This window comes from Cyrtonyx montezumae, unplaced genomic scaffold, assembly GCF_038088225.1.
Source record: "Cyrtonyx montezumae isolate F1298 unplaced genomic scaffold, pur_monq_1.0 scaffold_18, whole genome shotgun sequence".
NCBI classification, from domain to species: Eukaryota; Metazoa; Chordata; class Aves; order Galliformes; family Odontophoridae; genus Cyrtonyx; species Cyrtonyx montezumae.
This window is the reverse complement of record NW_027071914.1, coordinates 7,959,129-7,976,088: the sequence shown is the minus strand read 5'-3', so window position 1 is coordinate 7,976,088 and position 16,960 is coordinate 7,959,129. Positions and strand designations below refer to the sequence as shown.

General features: G+C 47.2%; 2 protein-coding genes across 2 annotated transcripts; both read left to right on the top strand.

Annotated features, from left to right (window-relative positions):
- The first annotated feature begins 5,056 nt into the window (after positions 1–5,056).
- On the top strand, positions 5,057–10,207 carry LOC136047763 (E3 ubiquitin/ISG15 ligase TRIM25-like). Its single transcript, XM_065735058.1, has 6 exons — positions 5,057–6,028; positions 6,552–6,647; positions 7,581–7,814; positions 7,908–7,930; positions 8,191–8,339; positions 9,424–10,207. Exons 1-6 carry the CDS (start codon positions 5,057–5,059, stop codon positions 9,903–9,905), a joined length of 1,956 nt encoding a protein of 651 aa, XP_065591130.1. The 3' UTR covers positions 9,906–10,207.
- A 362-nt stretch (positions 10,208–10,569) lies between these two features.
- Positions 10,570–15,773, top strand: LOC136047438 (E3 ubiquitin/ISG15 ligase TRIM25-like). The gene is made up of 6 exons (XM_065734527.1): positions 10,570–11,222; positions 12,251–12,346; positions 13,386–13,619; positions 13,734–13,756; positions 14,785–14,921; positions 15,347–15,773. The coding sequence occupies exons 1-6, from the start codon at positions 10,611–10,613 to the stop codon at positions 15,379–15,381; spliced, it is 1,137 nt and encodes a 378-aa protein (XP_065590599.1). The 5' UTR covers positions 10,570–10,610; the 3' UTR covers positions 15,382–15,773.
- The last annotated feature ends 1,187 nt before the right edge of the window (positions 15,774–16,960 follow it).

Here is a 16,960-nt window from a genome sequence, read left to right as displayed (position 1 = left end):
GTGGGAGGGGAGCCGATGTTTCCAAGCCTGGGCTGAATGCAGAGGACAATCCCAAGTGTTAGGTTTGATGCTGCCCCAAAGATGAGCTTCGTCCCGACTCCTGTCAGCGCAGCTCTGTGTGCTGCGTGCCTTCCCGACAGGAGCAGTGTGGCTCCAGCACCGCCCCGTGCAGCGCCGCACCACAGACCAGTGTTTGAATGTTTCTGAGTTGTGCTTTCTTTCTGGTGTTATGCTGGGTGACGTTCGTAGCCGAGCCCTGAAACCCTTTCCATTCGATCTCCATCCTTCCCGACGATCTGAAGCAATATGAACCGTGCGCAGCCTTCGGGCTCCGTTCCTCGTCCCCGGAGCGCGGGCACCGCCACCACCGCCCCACACTGCCCAGGGCTGTGTGCATGAGAGAGAGGAAGTGAGAGCGATGCATTTCTCGAGAAAGGTGTAAGAATTTCACCTAAGCAGGGGCACATCTGCTTTGATATTTATGATAAAAGCTAAATTCTTTTTTTTTTACTTCTTTTTTTCTTTCTTTTTTTTTTTTCCACTAAAAGGACACTGCTATTAATTATTAGGGGCCAGTTCTGCCCCCTTCCTCGTGCTGAGTGAGTCCTGCTTAACTCAGTGATGTTCTGCTCGCAGTGGCGGAGTTGATCCCTCTGTGATTAAGAATCGAGTTTGTAGTCTGATTTTTTTTAATTGGTAGTGGTTTTTTATATTTCACTTTCTTGTTTCCCCCCCCCCCGGTTCCGTTCCGTTGTGTCCTTATTTATGTAATATACTTTAACCTTAAAAGGTGGCATGGATTCCTATGCCTTTCCTTTATTATTATTGTTATTATTTTTAAACAGAGATTTATTTCTAGTGTGATTTAACTGTCTACCTTCTAAAACGAGAGAACGTTTTCTTGTATTTTTACATTGTCAGATTCTATAGTTTCATAGATAATTTAACCAAATCGCTCGATGTATTATCTATATCTATCCGGTGGGTATAAAAGTTCTATTTTAAATTGTGTAAATACTTCAGAACTGGCTTCTTTTTCCAGACTCCCCTGCTGCGGAGTTACTTGTTTACATCACAAAGACTGTAGAATCTCTACGCTCATGTACTGTAAATAGTGAAGTGATCTGCCTATAAATAAACGATAACATGTATACTACAAACTGGGAAACGAAGCAGTAAGGAGCAACAAGTGCGTGCTGTGGGCATGTCAGGGTACCCAGCAGGCACCCCGCACTGCTGGTGGGGATGTGTGCTGAACTGGCTGTGGGCCATGGGGATGTGGAGTTGTGTACAGGCTCCAACAGTGACATTCATCCGTGTGAGAAAAAATCCCCAAACCAACAAAAACACAGCAAAACCAGCACAGTGGTTCGCTATTTTGGCAGAGCTTTCTGGTTAACCAGCTTCTTCTCGCATACCTTGTAGTTTCAGTGCCTCTCTTGGTATCAGTCAGCAGGCACAGCGTGCCCTGTGGGAGGGAGAGGGGCCCATGGCTGGCTGTTGTGCACGGGGACAGCCTCTGATGCTGACCTTGGCTGGTTGACGCTGCCCAATGAGGGCAGCATGTTCAGCATCCTCTGAACGCCTGACCTTGAGCAGGGCTGGCTGTGCTCAGAGCTCCCAGCTCTGGGGAGGAGCGCAGTGCCAGCACTGAGATGTTCCTGCCGGGGCTCTGGAGCTCAATGTGTGCATTTGTCCACTCAGTAGTTCTCTGTCCTGACTTGCCGGCCAGATCTGACAGGCATCTTTACAGGGTGGACTGGGGATGGCTCTGGTTTCTTTGCCGCCTGCCAGCTCAGGGACCTCAGCCTGCTCACCCGGGTTCACCAGCAGCTGCTGCCTGCCTCGCCTGCACGCAATCCCCCAGCTCACTGCTCCTGGCCCTGCCAAGCTTTGCTCTCTGTACCCCTGTGGATGCTGTCTTTGGTGCTCACTATGGTCCTTCAGTGACCAGTGGAGAGCTTGCTTTAGATGCTGCCCGTTGTGGGTCCCACAGCCTATTCCCTCTTTCTCTCCCCCTCAGTCCTTGGCTGGATACATTTTAGTTTTTCAAACGCCATCTCTACCTCCAAGTACCTCTTCAATCTCACACTTGGATCCCTCATGCTTCTCAGCAGCCTCCTGCAGGTAAGAAGATACCGTTTCCCAAGCAATCCCACTCCTCAAATGCCCATCCCACTCATGGGTGGGAGTGGAGGCATCTAGCTGCTGTGCTTCAGGCTCTTGCTGCCTGCATGGCACAGCGGGCTGCACCCAGTGTTGGCTGAGCAGAGCCTTGGGGAGCCGTGCAGCAGGAGCACATCTGCCCTGGGTGAGACACATCGGCTCAGCAGCAGCTGCAGTGGCTGAGGATCAGGCACAGCACTCTTGCAAATGTGCTGAGGCTGTCTGCTTGTCTGAGCATCTCTGCTTCCCTTTCAGTTCGACACCCACAAGGACCCCACATGTGCTGAGCACTGAAGAAATGTCAGCTGGGTGCAGAGCAGAGTGGTGCAGGGAGCTGCCCCCATCTCCCCACTGCCTTCACAGCAGCGATCATTTTCAAGGGAAACCATCTCCACTGCAGCAGTGCACGTGGGCCCTGGATGTAATCCTGCCAAAAAAAGGAGCACGAGGTGTCCCGGGCTCTCAGCAGTACTGTGGAGCATGGAGGATTTACTGCCTGTGCAGAACCTACTGGAGAAGGGCACAGAGAGGAACTTGGTTTACCCATAGCCTGCCACACTCCATCCATGATTTGTATCTGCTCGTGTTGGTTTTGTATCACAAGGAGTCTTCATTTCAGTGGGTTTGCAAAATAGCAGCATTTGCCCGGAGAGTTGCAGGGCAAGGATTCGGCTCTCTACTGCTAAATGGGAGAACTCCTGGGTGAAAGCCCGTGCTCTCATCACCAGCATCTCCACCCCTCACTGTGAGCTGCTCACTTCAGGTCCAGGCAGAACTCAGCTGCCCAAGGAGAGCAGCAAACTCGTGCTTCCTACAGATGGGTTGGGGAAGGCACTGCGGTCCCGAAGCACCCGGTGCAGAAGTGCTCCTCCCATGGCCAGCCCGGCTTGGGTTGGTGCACATGGCTGTGCTGAGGGACACATGAGACACAGGGGCAGCCTGCCAAAGGGAACAGAGGCCAAAGGGGAGAACTGAAAAGCCTGTTTGGCTGAGGCACCGCATCGTTGTGCCATGTGGGCACCATGCAGACAGCCCATGAGGTATCAGCAGATTATTTACAGTGCTCATTACCTGTGGCTTCCAGCACCTTCTGGCTATCCAAACTCCTGAAGGAAATTAGGGAGATTAATTCTTTCTTCAGTGAAAAGATTAATGACTCTGATTAATCAAGGGGAAGAAAACCAGATTTCAGGGTTTGGTACTGAAAAAAATAAAGTACAGACCCTATGGAGGAGCAAAAACTAATGATATCCCAACACTGAGTGATGGGGAGTTAGTACAGAAGAGGGCCGGGGTCACAAGAAAGCACTGGGGAGCAGGCAGTGAGCAGCAAGCTGATAGGAGCTGATAGGGAAGAGCTGCACCCGTCCCCAGCAGCTGCAATGTGTGAAACAGGACTGGGAGGTGAATGTCACCAGGAAGAGGTTTGTCTGATAAATTACCATAAAATAAATAACTATTGCTGCTGTGGGCATTTAGACAAGCACAACACACCTGCCTGGACCCTGGCTCAGGAGTCTTGATTAAAGCAATACATGTTCAGCATCTCTTTGGGCATCGAGGAGCAGCTGAGAGCAGCCCAATAACACCAGCCCCTGCACACAGGTTGCTGCCAGGGCTGTGCCACCAGGGGCTCATAGGGACAGTTTGTGCTAGGACACTGCTACTGACTGCGGCCAGCAGCTGCTCGGAAGACAGGAAGGGGAGAGCCTTGATTTTTGAGCCAGCTATGGGCCACGTGGGGAAACAATGCTAGGAAAGAGAAAGGGAAAGCACATGACGGAAGGGTGATTTCTGCACATGTGTAAATCAAACCAATTAAAAGCATCTGGAACCAAGTGCTTACTTCATTTTCAGCTTTAGAATAGCATTAGTTGGAAAGTCTTTTTTTCTCTTAACCCCGATTTTATTTATTTATTTTTTGAGAGAGAGAAGGTTGTAGCAAAACACTGAGAGATCATGGGCCAGGTTTCTAAAGCAGGAGGACAATCTAGCTTCGAATATGCAGCTCCATTCCCTAAGATACCTCTTCCTTTTACCCATCTCTTCTTTAAGAGAAGCCAGTGACCGGCTGTTGTGCATGGGGACAACTTCTGAAGTGGTCAAATTTAAAATCTTTGGAAAGCTGCCACGGAAACCTCAACAGAGAGAGCAGATTTTAGTCTGCTCAGGGAAATAATTAGTAAGGTTCTCTAGGAAACTGTTTTTGAAGGCACTGGGGTTCATCAGCTCTGCCACTTTTTAAGTACCACCTCCTGAGAGCACAGGAGCAGGCAATTCCAAAACGCTGGAAGTCATATCTGTTGCAGGGTTGTTCAGCAGCCTGTAGGAGCGGAGGAGCATCTCAGCCCCAGGCACTGCCACCTGTGAGCATCGGACTGCCAGAGCTGGGTACAGCCAGAGGGCTTGCAGAGGAGTGAATAGAGAGCAGCAGCTCATAAAACAGTATAATAAGGTGCCTGCATCCTCCTCTCTCCCCTGCTCCTGAAATGATGGAGCACTTCCTCCTCCCAGGTAACAGTGATAAAATGAGAGGTGAAGGCCTTAAGTTGCACCAGGGGAGGTTCAGGCTGGATAACAGGAAAAATCTTCTCAGAAAGAGTGGTCAGACATTGGCACAGGCTGCCCAGGGAGGGGGTGCAGTCACCGCCCCTGGGGGTGTTCAAGAACCATGGAGATGTGGCACTGAGGGATGTGGTTGGCGGGCACGGTGGGGGTGGGTTGGGGTTGGAGCTGATGATCCTAGAGGTCTTTTCCAGCGTTAAGATTCTGCGCTTCCCTCCCTAATGTTTCCAGGGGAAACAAAGGTCTAACTCAAATACTGAGGGAAGGTGAGAACCTGGGCAGTGCTGGAGTAGGGAGAAAGTGGACACGGGGCCATGCTTTAAGAATGGAGGATCCCCAGATGCTACCTCGAGGAATTTCTACAAGGGGACCGGCAGAAAGGAAAGCGAAATCAGATACAGACGGAAGCCGACGGCTGCGCTCCTCAGCTGCCGCTCCACCCAGCGGCTGCAGGGCGATCCTCCGACGGGACGGGCAGGGGGAGCGAGCAGAGCAGGGCTGCGTGCCCCGGGCCGGGCTGCAATCCCCGCGGGGCTCCGCTCCCTGGCGAGGTGTCCGCAGTTCGCAGTCCCCGCTCCGCCGCTTCGCCACCGCAGCCCTCCCTCCCTCCCGGCCTTCGCCCTGTTGCGTCCTCCGTTTTGCAGACGCCATGGCAGAGCCGCAAATGCTGAAGGAGCTGCAGGAGGAGCTGACCTGCTCCATCTGCCTGGATATTTACAGGAGCCCCGTGTCCCTCCGCTGCGGTCACAGCTTCTGCGAGGAGTGCATCCAGGCGGTGCTCGGCAGTCAGCGCTGCCCGCAGGAGCTGTTCAGCTGCCCGGTGTGCAGCGCCCAGGAAGCTCCTCCTGCGAAGCTGCAGCCCAACATCCAGCTCCGCAGCATAGTGCAGAAGTTTTTGGACACCAGTGAGCAAAATTCTGCTCCCGAAGAGGAACTGAAACGGGAAGTGGAATGTGAAGAGATCGGAGGAAGTTCAGGCCCGTGTGGTATGGAGATCCTGTGTGATTTCTGCCTTGAGAAGCCTCAGCCCGCGGTGAAGACGTGCATGAACTGTGAGACCTCCCTGTGCCAGGCCCACCTGGGCAAGCACAGCACAAAGGCTTTCCTGACAAGCCACGTCCTGGTGGAGCCCTGTGACGCTCGTGTTTTGGCAGCAAGGAGATGCCCCCAGCACGGCAAGCTGCTGGAGTGCTACTGTGTGACAGACTCGGTCTGTGTCTGCATGATGTGCTGTGCCACCAGCTCCCACAGGACCCACGAAATCATCAGTGTGGAAGAGGCTTTTGGGCAAGCGCAGGTAAGAGGATGCCAGGACAGCTGCCCAGAACTGAGGCTGCTCGAGTGAAAACCCAGGGGTCTGGGATATGGAGAGTTGCCCTCAGTGCGAGGCCAGAACATCTCCTGGGCTTCAGGTGTGCAGGCTCCATCTTGGGTTACCTGGATTTTGGTGTGGGCTTTTCCCCACGTTGCCCCTTGGGATGTGAAACAACCTTGTGAAGAGTTACTGGGACTGAGTGCTTGTGGCTTTGCTTTTGGTCCTCCCTGCATCCTCAAACAGGAGTATCAGCCTCAGCTGTGCAATGGAAATTAATGGCTGTGTAACAGAAGGGAAGTGGCCACCAATAAAAAGTAGCTTTCCATGTGGCTGTTGCATGTTCATGAGTTCTATTCAGGGGGAAAATCTTCCAGTAAAGATTTATGCGCTTAAGAGCAGACAGCAAACAAGCCTCTTCCAGATCTGACCTCACCCATCTCCATTACGTTGCCAGTCTTGTGTGCTTACATCTGTGCTGTTCTGATACCTCTTGTTGTTTTCTCAGAACGATTTTCCTAAAACTCTGGAAACAGTGAAAACCCACAAAGATGCAGTGAGTAGAAGTTTGAAAAATCTGCTGAAATGTCAGGAAAACATCAAGGTTTGTTCCACAATCCCATAGCACTTAGAGTGTGGGTTACACTCATAGCTGATGAGATAAGGGTTCTTTTTTTCCCTTTCCTTGACCTTGGATCCCAAAGCTTTTTAGTTCCTGGTTGGTTTCTGAGATACTTTCTGGGTTTCCCATTGATGGAGGCTGATGAGCAAGTTTCTTATAAGACAGGGAGGTACATTTTCAGATTACAAATGATAGATGAGCTTCAAAGCTGCTGTTGAGTCCGTGCTTCCTTTTAGGTGGGTGGTGATTTCTTTCTTCAATTTGTAGGCTCTAAAACCTTTAGGGGAAAAATATAAACCATGTTACAGTGATTGTAATCCTCTTTACAACAAGAAATCCTATTAGGCTAGCCTGTGCTTCTAAGAAGTTAGTAGATGTGAAGTTAAAAGACTGTCCCAAAGTGTTTGGGATTTTTTAGCATGCAAATGCTAAAAGCCCTTGGTAGAGCAGGGCCTTTAGGGCAGATCTCCAGATGATGCTTCATTCTGCTTAGGCACAGTTGGTATTTGACTCCCTCCACCAGTAGAAATGATGGGACTGGAAGTACTGGAAGTCCAGGCACTAGGCAAGGGACGTTCTCTCTTCTAGTATGAAGGCAGACCTGTACCTGTTGGCAGTGTGCTGTTCGTGGCAGCACAGCTTTTTGCTAACAGTGAAGGCAACTTGGTGGAGTCAGTAAGCAGATAAAGCATTCTTCCTCACCTTTCTTTAAAGGAACAAAAGAGGTGCTGGAGAAGGGCTCCTATGTCAGTTGGCCCATCTGCTGTCAGTGAGACATCTTGGTATGTTGCCATGTGAAAGAAGTAGATATTACTTCTCTAAGTGCAGAAAAGACCAGGCTTCTTTCTAAGCCAGAGTTGGTATGGAAAGTGTAACATTCTGTCCCTAACAGCTTTGCAAATGTTTTCTCAAAAGGCATTGGAAAGATTGCGCAGGAATCATCTGGAGAACTTCTTCAAAACCATTTGTGAGGAGCTGGATAGAAGAAAAACAGAGATCCTGAAAACCATCAGTGACATTCAGGAGCAACAGCTTTCTCAGATTCAGCCACAGATAAAAGAACATGAAGAGATGAAGGATGCTGCCAGCCACGATGTGCAGGAGTTGGAGGCTCTGAGAGATCAAAAAGATCCAGTGCTCTTCCTTAAGGTACCTAACAGCCCATCCCAGAGATACTGCGGCACTTAGGTTGGCCTTTGTTTGTACTGTGCTAATCCTGCTTTCAAAATGCCTTTTTTACAGGGTTTGGCAGCGATACAAGCCAGGTAAGCTCTTCACTGATGCTCTGCTGTTGTATTTCACTGAGCTGCTGATGGCTGACCCTCCCCATTCTTGAGACCAGCTAGGGGCAGTTCCTGAATATTTAGGTGCCTGTGTGGGCATGCAGAGAACAGATGAGTTTAGATATTCAGTTGTCCCCAGCGCTGCATTGCCCTCTGCATGGCTCAGTTGTTGGCTCAGTGTCGGGATTAGTAACATCTTCCCACGACTCACTTCTGTTCTGATGCCTTTCTGTATGTTCTAGGAGAAGGGAACAAGTTCCTAATCAAGATGGCATAGAACTGGCAGAGCTGCTGAGCATTATGGATGGATCAATAAAAGAGACCTTTCGAGAGCATTTCCAGCCTTTTGTCCGAATAATCTTGTACAGGAAGCCAACGGTATCATTACTTAGTAAGTGACTATTTCACTAAGTGAGAGGCAAGCCAGAGAAGCCAAAAAAGCATATTTTAGAAGGGACTGTAACGAGACAGCAAGTACACCAGGTACCTCTAGAATTGATCACTAGCACTGTATTTGATTATTTTCACACGTGCGCAAAAATAAATAAATAAATAAGGGAGGTTGTTCTGGGCTTCGGTGCTCTGGGACTCCACTGCCCCCCATTAGAGTGGGCTGTGGTAGCAAGGTGAAGAATTCTAGGAATTCTCTGAGAGGACGAAGAGAATAGCAACACCCCTTCTGTCACTAGAGACAAAGTGACACAGGAAAGATGAGCACTCCCCAGCACCAGGTGGGATTTGTTTGGAAATGTAAATAAATCATTCTTTCTATCTAAATAATTGTACTCTTCCGTGCTTCTTTGAAAGACCAGTGAACTGATGTGCTGTGGGCAGTAGGATGCTTGTCCAATTGGCTTAAAAAGTCCTGGTTCCTGTTCTTGCTGTCTTGTCTGGATTTTTGTAATTACCTATCCCATTTGAGCAGTTTTAGCCCAGTCACTACTGCTGAAAGGATAACCTACAGAGTAGGAGATGCTACAATATTGAAATGTATTACCTGCAAGAGATAGTAGGAATGAAAACAGTAAATTCCTGTCTGTGGCAGTTGATACTTAAGGCAATATTGAGAGCTCTAGAAAATGATAGTAAGCTCTTCAAATGATAATAAGTAAATAACCTTTTATAAAGTGTTCACGTGCTTCTTGTGCATGGGGATTGATCCGGAGAGCTTTTTGGAAAGCGTAATGAAGCTCTGCAGGATAATGATGAAAACAAAGTCCAGGAGTTTCTGTAGCTGGAAACGAAAAGCAGAAGTTGTGTTAAAATTGTAGAATAGCAGTATTTCTTGAAACATGATAGTCACTCCTTTTAGAACTACACAGAACTAGTTAAGAGAGGTGCAGGAAGTATTTAATTCATATACTTCTAATAACTTTGATGGGTTCAAGATTAACCTTAGCTTCCAGTACTGGAGGTGTATGCTGATAATCCACTCTGTTAACCATAATGTGTTGGGGTTTTTTTTGTTTTTATAGCTCGTGAACATCTGACTTTTGAATCATGTCAAGCAAGCGGACTCCATGTGGATGACAAGCAGCTCAGTGTAGTTGAGCCGCCTTGCTCATCTTTTGAGCCACACAAGGTGCAGTTCTGGGTGTTCAGCACCAAGTGCTTCTGGAACGGCCTGCACTTCTGGGAGGTGGTCACCCGCAACTCCTTTTACTGGAAAGTGGGTGTCGTTGACTACACTTTTGAGTGCTACCTGGAAGTGTCTCGGTGTCACCTCAAGGTGTTCCTGAATGAAAAGAAGATTCATAACCAGTTTCTTAAAACAGCCATCAGGCTGCTCAGAGTACAGCTAGACTGTGAAAGAAATGCAGTGTCATTTTTTGATGTGTCTGGCAGGGATTGGGGCTCTCCTAGGAGCTGTATGCCTATAGCTACAGTAACCATCCCTGCAAGCTATCCTGTCTATGCTGTCTTCAGCATTGCTGACGGCTCCATTTCACTCCTGTAGTGATCTGGGGGCAAGGCTGCCTTGCCTTTCTGTGCTTTGATTCTCTACATTGCAGGTCTGCAGCTGCATGGACTCTGCTACCACAGTATAAACTGGGCTTTGGGCTGGGCCTGCTCCTGAGCTATAATGACGTTCTGGTCTTCTGCAGCAATGGTCTGAGTCAAGAGAATGAGAAAATGTGGCTCTGCCATTAAATATATCTTCTCAGGTTTTTAGTATTTTTGTTTCAATTTTGTACTTTTGCTCAACTGTATCGATGGCTGTGTTGGATGGATATTATTAAAGTAATTTGGTTCACAAAACTTGTTGCTAATCTAGTTTATTAAAAAGTATATGGCACAGCCTTAATGCTATGAAACTCAAAAGCAGCAGTGCCATTCTTGGCTCTAGCACACCACCTCTCACCTCCCTCTGTCCTGCACAGCATTGCCATAGGGCTGCCTGGGGTACCTTTCCCAGCAGGATGGTGCTTGGAGCAGTGGACATTCCCAAGCAGAGAACTCCTGACTCACTGCAGCCGGGCACATCCCGTCCAGGGTTCGTTTGGGCAAAGGGCTGCAGGCGAGCTGCTGATGGCACGCCTCGGATCGGAAAGCATTCGGCTTTGCAGGGCTGCAGGGGCCGGGCCTCGGCTGGCTCTGTGCCACGGACAGAGCCTTTCAGTTTCGTTTCTCGCAGGCTGCTGGAAGTGTCGGTGGAGCAGCCATGGCGAAAGCTAAGGGAGGATTCACAGGGTCTTCCAGCTTAGAAGACGAACTCAGCTGTTCCATCTGCTTGTCCCTGTACAGGAACCCCGTGGCATTCAGCTGCGGGCACAGCTTCTGCAAGCAGTGTGCCCAGCAGGTGCTCAGGGCTCAGAAGCAAGCCAATGCTCCCTACTCCTGCCCAGTATGTAGGGTCGAGCTGGGGCCCATCCTGGAGCTGCACAAAAACTTCCATCTGTGCAGCATCGTGGAGGTGTATCTGAGCCACAACGAGAAGCAGGACGAAGGCGTCGCAGTGGAGGAAGACGCGGTGCCCTGTGACCTCTGCCTTGACAAGCCCCAGGCGGCCGTGAAGATGTGCCTGGTCTGCGATGCCTCCCTGTGCCAGGCCCACCTGGACAAGCACAGTGCCAGGGCCTCCCAGAGGGACCACATCCTGGTGGAGGTGGGCAAGAGCGGCTCGACGGAGGAGAGGAGGTGCCAGGAGCATGGCAGGGTCCTTGAGTACTTCTGCCAGAACGAGGGGCTGTTCATCTGCGTGCTGTGCTCCATCACAGGGAGCCACAAGGGCCACGAGATCCTCACCCTGAAGGAGGCTCATGACAAGAATATGGTAAGGGCTCTCCCCTCTCCCCAAGGTATTTCACTGCAGAGCCCTGGCCCAGGGGTGGAGGGGCATAGGGTAGGGGGGTGGGGGCAGGAATGCTAGCCCTTTCTGTGGGATCCTACAGGCTGCAGGCAGGCAGCAGCACCATGGGCATGGCAGCATCCTGGTTCCTGGTCCTGTGTGCTAGGCTTTGCTTGTGGTGCCTGAGGGGTTATCAAGGGCTTGATCCAAGGAGTCATTTTTTCCTCTTGCAAAAGCCAGGCAAGGAACCTCAGTCAGATTTGATTCTTCGTCTTAAGATTTTTCAAGATTTAAAGCTTTCCAGCTATGACAAATATCTCATGGAAAAAAAAAAAACAGAGCTTTCTGGTATCATTTTTTATTTGAGAGTTCTAAGAAACTTGCTTGTGTGCTGCTGTGCCCATTAGTGGGTGCTGGAGGTGTGAAAACACTGCCAGAATCAGGTGAGGAGCAGCGAGCATCAGCCAGGCAGCAGAATCCAGAGCCTGCCTCATCCCTGCAGAACGAGATTGAATATCATCTGCTATCACACATTATAATAGCACTCAGTGACTGTGGTATCAAGTTGCTGAAGTCTTGAAAAGATGGTTGCTTGTTACCCTGCCCACAGATGCCACAGATGCTGACAGATGTGAAAACCAAGGATTTGGATTACATTAGGCACATGCGGAGGTTCTGGCATGAACAGAACTTGAACAGATAAAGTGAGATTTAAAGTGAAATTTACTTATTCAAAGGGAAAGTTTTAACTGATTAAACTACCACAGACAAAGTCACACATAAAGAAAAATAGAGCATTGACTTGAAAGGCTTCAAGACTTATACTGGTTTTGCAGTGATGCCCTACCATTATGAGGCAAGTAAACACAGCTTATTTTAGGGCTTACTGTAAACACAGTGCTGGGGAAAGCAGGCACACATGCCACTTCATTGCCACAAATGGCTGGCCTGCTTTAAAAATACCTGTGCTGCTTCCCTGTTGTGAAGTTCAGTGCTCTTTTTCCTTCTGCTAGGATGACCTCTCTCGCACTGTGGATAGGCTGCAGGGATACAAAAGTGATATATCTACCACCCTCGAGGAGCTTCAGCGAAACAAGGATCGGATCAAGGTTTGTGCCCAGGTCACAGCTAATTCAGAGCATCTTTCCTTCATGTTTTCTAAGAAATAAATGGTTGCAGTAATACTGTGGTGACACCTTCAGCAAGTTGTTCAGGGAGATTCACCTGCAGAGATGCTCCAGTAATTACTGAAAACATCAGGTGCAGCCCTGTACAGGTGGTGGTATTGAAACTGCTCTGTGACAGCAGTTTCAAGCCAGGGCTGCACAGAGATGCTGTGGCTGTGTCAGGGCCAAGCTGTGTCTGAATGGCAGCTGGTGGCCTCCACTGACTGTCCTGCTGTGGGCTGCCTTCCTCATCTCATCTGGAGCCCCTGGGGGAACAGTCAAACCAATTCTTTGTAACTCTACTACATTTTAACGCGTGGTTATATGGGTTTTAGGATCTAGCTTGGCTCTTCTGCAAGAATTAATTAATTAGGAGTGGTGCTCAATATGAAATATACTGGCTGTTATTATTACTATGCCTGCAGTATAAATATGGTAAGCAAGGAACACAGAATTTTTTAGCTAGAACAATAGCCAAATCAGGAGGAAAATTCAGGTGTCAAATAGATGCCTAACTTCTTCAACTAGAAGTGCAAGTAGAAAAGAAAAAAAGATGAATAGAAAGAGATGCAGCCCAAAGTAGGGAAAACAATGATTTAAGAAACTCCCAGAAATGAAGCTTTCTCACAGCCTCCCAGCATGGCTTCTCAGAAGGAACCAGCTAGGGAACTCCACCATTCACTGTGGCTGCAGGACTGGCAGAGTGTAGTCATTTGCACACCACAGTCTGTACATAGCATTATATATATTTTAAAGCTTTTTATCCCTTAAATAAAAGTATAAAGTGGGATTTTCAGCACTTAGCAATGAATTTTGTCTGATTTTGTTTCTATAGCAAGGTAATTTTTTTTGTGTGTTTATCAGATAATCTAAGCACTTATTGTCTGCTTCCTTCTAAAGACAGTTGAAAGGACAGAAACCTAGTAGAGACCCAAAGTTGAGTGCCTGAGCCACTGCACCATTTTCTTATCTCTTCGTTTAGACCAATACAAAAACAGTGACTTCTCAGCTGCAGAAGCTGTTTGGAGAGATAAAGGCACAGATAAATAAGAAAGAGAAGAAGATCCTCAGTGATATTCAATCCACTGAGAAATCACAACTAGCAGAATTTGCCAAACTGAAGAGAGAGCTGGAAAAAAAGAGAGAGGAGATTGCGCAGCATCTTCAGTCCTTGCAGAAGATAAGACAACAATCAAACACTTTCTGTCTTGTCAAAGTAAGCAGCTGTTCTTTGTTCATGTGCCTGCTTGTCAGCCAGCTGCCCTTTCTGGAAATTACACTAATGATTTCTTCTTCTTCTTCTTTTTCTTTTTTGCAATCTTAATCATAGGAATTTAAGCAGGTGCTGGACAGGTACGTGCCATCTGAAAACACCTGGTTTCTTCTTTGAAAAAGTATGGTGTGGATAACTGAGATCAACTGAGATCAAACCAACTGCGTGTGCCCCTCTGTTCTGGTACCCCCTCTGCAAAGCTATTCCATCTGTGCTGGAGGGCACCATGTCCACACAACTAACCATGATGGGGACATAGCTGCTGACTATGTTACACACAGCAGTGCTCTCCCAGCTGTGCATTTGTGACACTCACACACTTAGTTCCTTAGCTGCAGGGTGACTGGCTCAGTTTTGGTTCTGTTGGTGGAGAGGTGTAATGACTTGACAGAGCACTTACCTTTTCCTGCAAGTGATCCATTTAATTTATAACTTAGCACTTCCTAATTGACATCTGGGTGTCTGCTGTAATTCAATGGTGCAAAACCATGCTGTCAGTACATTAAGTTACATATCTCCTAAGGATTCTGTTGCTGCAGTAAACTCCAGGAAACTAAATGAAGGGCTAGCTCTAACATCTGGCTGGATTTTAAGATCTCGTCCCTGTACCTTGCACAAATTAAAGCTGAGATTGAACTTGGATGGTAAGGATAACTTAGAATCACTGCATACCTGGGGACTGTGCTGGCAGCAGTGCATTCCATTACTCACAGCTCTGCTCTAAGTCAAAACCTATCCTATGGGATCAAAGTCATTTTCCAGAAGCCTGGAAACCATTTAATATGTCTGACATTTTCTTTTTATCACGATGGTCACTGTGCTAGAAGAGTGACAGTCTGCCTGCAATAGGTCAAAGCACCCTCTCACAAAAATAGTAGCAAAATGGCTCTCCAGTTCTCATTTCAAAGCATTTCAAAGGCCCTTTGCAAGTTTGGTAAGTAACAAGTAATGCCAAATAAATTGCTACTTTTTAAAGCTGTGACTTGCTTAACTTTAACAAAGAGCTGTTCAGCACCATCCTCTAAGCAGAGTCCTTCTTAATGAAAGAATTTGTAAAATCTTTAATGCTAAATGGCTTTCCATGGTGAAATGCCTGTTTACATCCTAGGACTTCAAGTCACAAGTTCGGGATCCGCAAGATGGACATGAAGGTGGTGCAGCTGAATCAGGGCAATATCAATAGCTTCCAGACATGGTTGTTGGACAGCTCGTCTCTCCTGGACAAGCAACTGCAAGCTGTCCACAGTGAGTGTCCTGCCCCGACCCAACAGCAGTGCGTGGCTGACTGGAACTGAGCCTCCTCCCTTTAGTGCCCAGCACTGGCTCCTTCCCACAAGGGTTCAAAATGAGAATTCAGGTGGGATTTGGGGGGTTTGAGAGTGCAGTGTGGGCTAGGAGAGAGGAGAGAGGGAAGCTGCAGTAAGACTGATTCTGGAGTTGAAAACAAGGGCTCCAAACCTGCGTAAAGCCAGCTTCTCCTCCCCCTGAAGTTCCCTGCTTCCTCCTGCCTGCCAGTACAGTCAATCCTGATTTCGAGAAACATTCTCTTTGTTTTCCCACCCTCCTTCCCACTGAGTTTTCCCCTGCCCATGGTCTCAAGTGCACAGTGCCAAGTCACAGACATGAATGCATTGCTAACTTTGTAAAATATTCTTCTCAATTTTTTCTAGGACTACTCACTAACCAGATTACATGGAACAGGTAAATCTTTTCCTTTATTTATAAAATAATTCTGCAGCAGTTCATTTAAGGCCTGTACATCTTCTGGTCCTGTGCTTTGGCCTCAGGAAGAGCCAAGCAGATCCTAGACATGGGTGTCCGACATTTTGCCTTGCCCTGGCTGCGTTAAGTGGAATTGTCTTGGGCCACATATAAAATATGTATTATAGTTAATGTTTATAAGTAACAAAACTTCTTAAAATGTACTTTTTATTAAAACGTTAAGCAAAAGATGGCAACAAAACCAGAAATCAAGTGGGTTGGAATCTTCATGTGGAAGATTGTCCTTTATCTCAAAATTGGGGGTCAGATCTATTAATGTCTCTTATTTTATTATTTCCAAGATGTGAAGTTTGTAGCTATTCCTCAGGAGGCTGGCATGGGGCCGTGCACCTTGCAGAGAAAATATCTCATCTAAAAATGTCAGCAGCATTTTGTTGTATGTTTCTCCTCTCCGTGAGAGAGGTGAGACCAGCAGCCTCTGGGCACAGTTCACAAACTCTGCAGCAATCTGTGGAAACTCACCAGAGAAATTATTTATCTTCAGTTTGAGGGAGAGAATGGTTTTGTGTCAGTATTCAGGAAAAGTCTGAGCCTGCTCCTAGGAAAGAGCAAAGAAGAGTTCCCGCTGGGCAAGCTCAGTGCCTGAAAAGATTCAGAGACAAATCCAGATGCTACAGCAGATACTAAATCTGTAAACAGCATTGCTCTTCAGATATCAGTAATGCTCAGACTTCTGCTGGGTAGGAGGTGACGTTTTTGCTATAAACGTCTTCTGAGGAAAACTTATGTACAAGTTAGCTTTACATGTGAAAGAAAGATTTAATTGTTGCTTTTCTGCAACTAAAGCTCAGTTTGCAAAATAAGTTTTGTTTTGCTTCTTTGTTTTTAAATTAAAAAAAAAAAAAAAAAAAAAAAAGAAGTGACCTTTGCTACTCTTTAATTTTTGGAGGGGAAAGATTCCATTCTGACAAACATTTCTAATGGATAGATTGATGGTAAAATTTCACTTTGGAAGTGACATAGAGGGTTGAAAACAGCACTATCTTGCCCTAGCTGTAGATAAGTTTATTTTGGTAGGCACATTTAGGAAGTCATAACAAAAACAATGCCATAATTTGTAGTAACTGGAATAGATAGACAGCACAAGAGGCTACACATAAGCTATTAAAGAGAGTTTAAATTACACAGCACAGTTTAACAATATGGTTGCTTTGGCTTTAACAGAGCCAGCCTTCCATTACTGCTGCATTACAGTTATTATTACATTAAGTGAATCTTTTCCATCTTGTATATTTCTACAGTGTAAAACCAACTGAAAGGATGAAGATGTGAACAAAGTGATTGATGTACATATTCCTGGAAGTAAGGGAGATACCAAAACATTCAGAACAGAGAGGGAAAGAAGAAGTTACGAGATTGTCAAAAATGTCCTTTAATTCCAGGTGCCTGCAAGGTGTCCTGGCCTTCCATATGAAATTCCTATTGAAAGCAATTCTGTAGCACATCCAAACTTTGTAAAGAATGTAACACAAGAATGTATGATCAACTGTATCATCATGACA

Coding starts and splice junctions, on each gene's coding strand:
- LOC136047763 (XM_065735058.1), top strand. CDS start 5,057: ATGGAGGATCCCCAGATGCTACCTCGAGGAATTTCTACAAGGGGACCG. Junction 6,648..7,580: donor AATGTCAGGAAAACATCAAG/GTTTGTTCCACA, acceptor TTTTCTCAAAAG/GCATTGGAAAGATTGCGCAG. Junction 8,340..9,423: donor GCCAACGGTATCATTACTTA/GTAAGTGACTAT, acceptor TTGTTTTTATAG/CTCGTGAACATCTGACTTTT.
- LOC136047438 (XM_065734527.1), top strand. CDS start 10,611: ATGGCGAAAGCTAAGGGAGGATTCACAGGGTCTTCCAGCTTAGAAGAC. Junction 12,347..13,385: donor GAAACAAGGATCGGATCAAG/GTTTGTGCCCAG, acceptor CTCTTCGTTTAG/ACCAATACAAAAACAGTGAC. Junction 13,757..14,784: donor TTTAAGCAGGTGCTGGACAG/GTACGTGCCATC, acceptor TTTACATCCTAG/GACTTCAAGTCACAAGTTCG.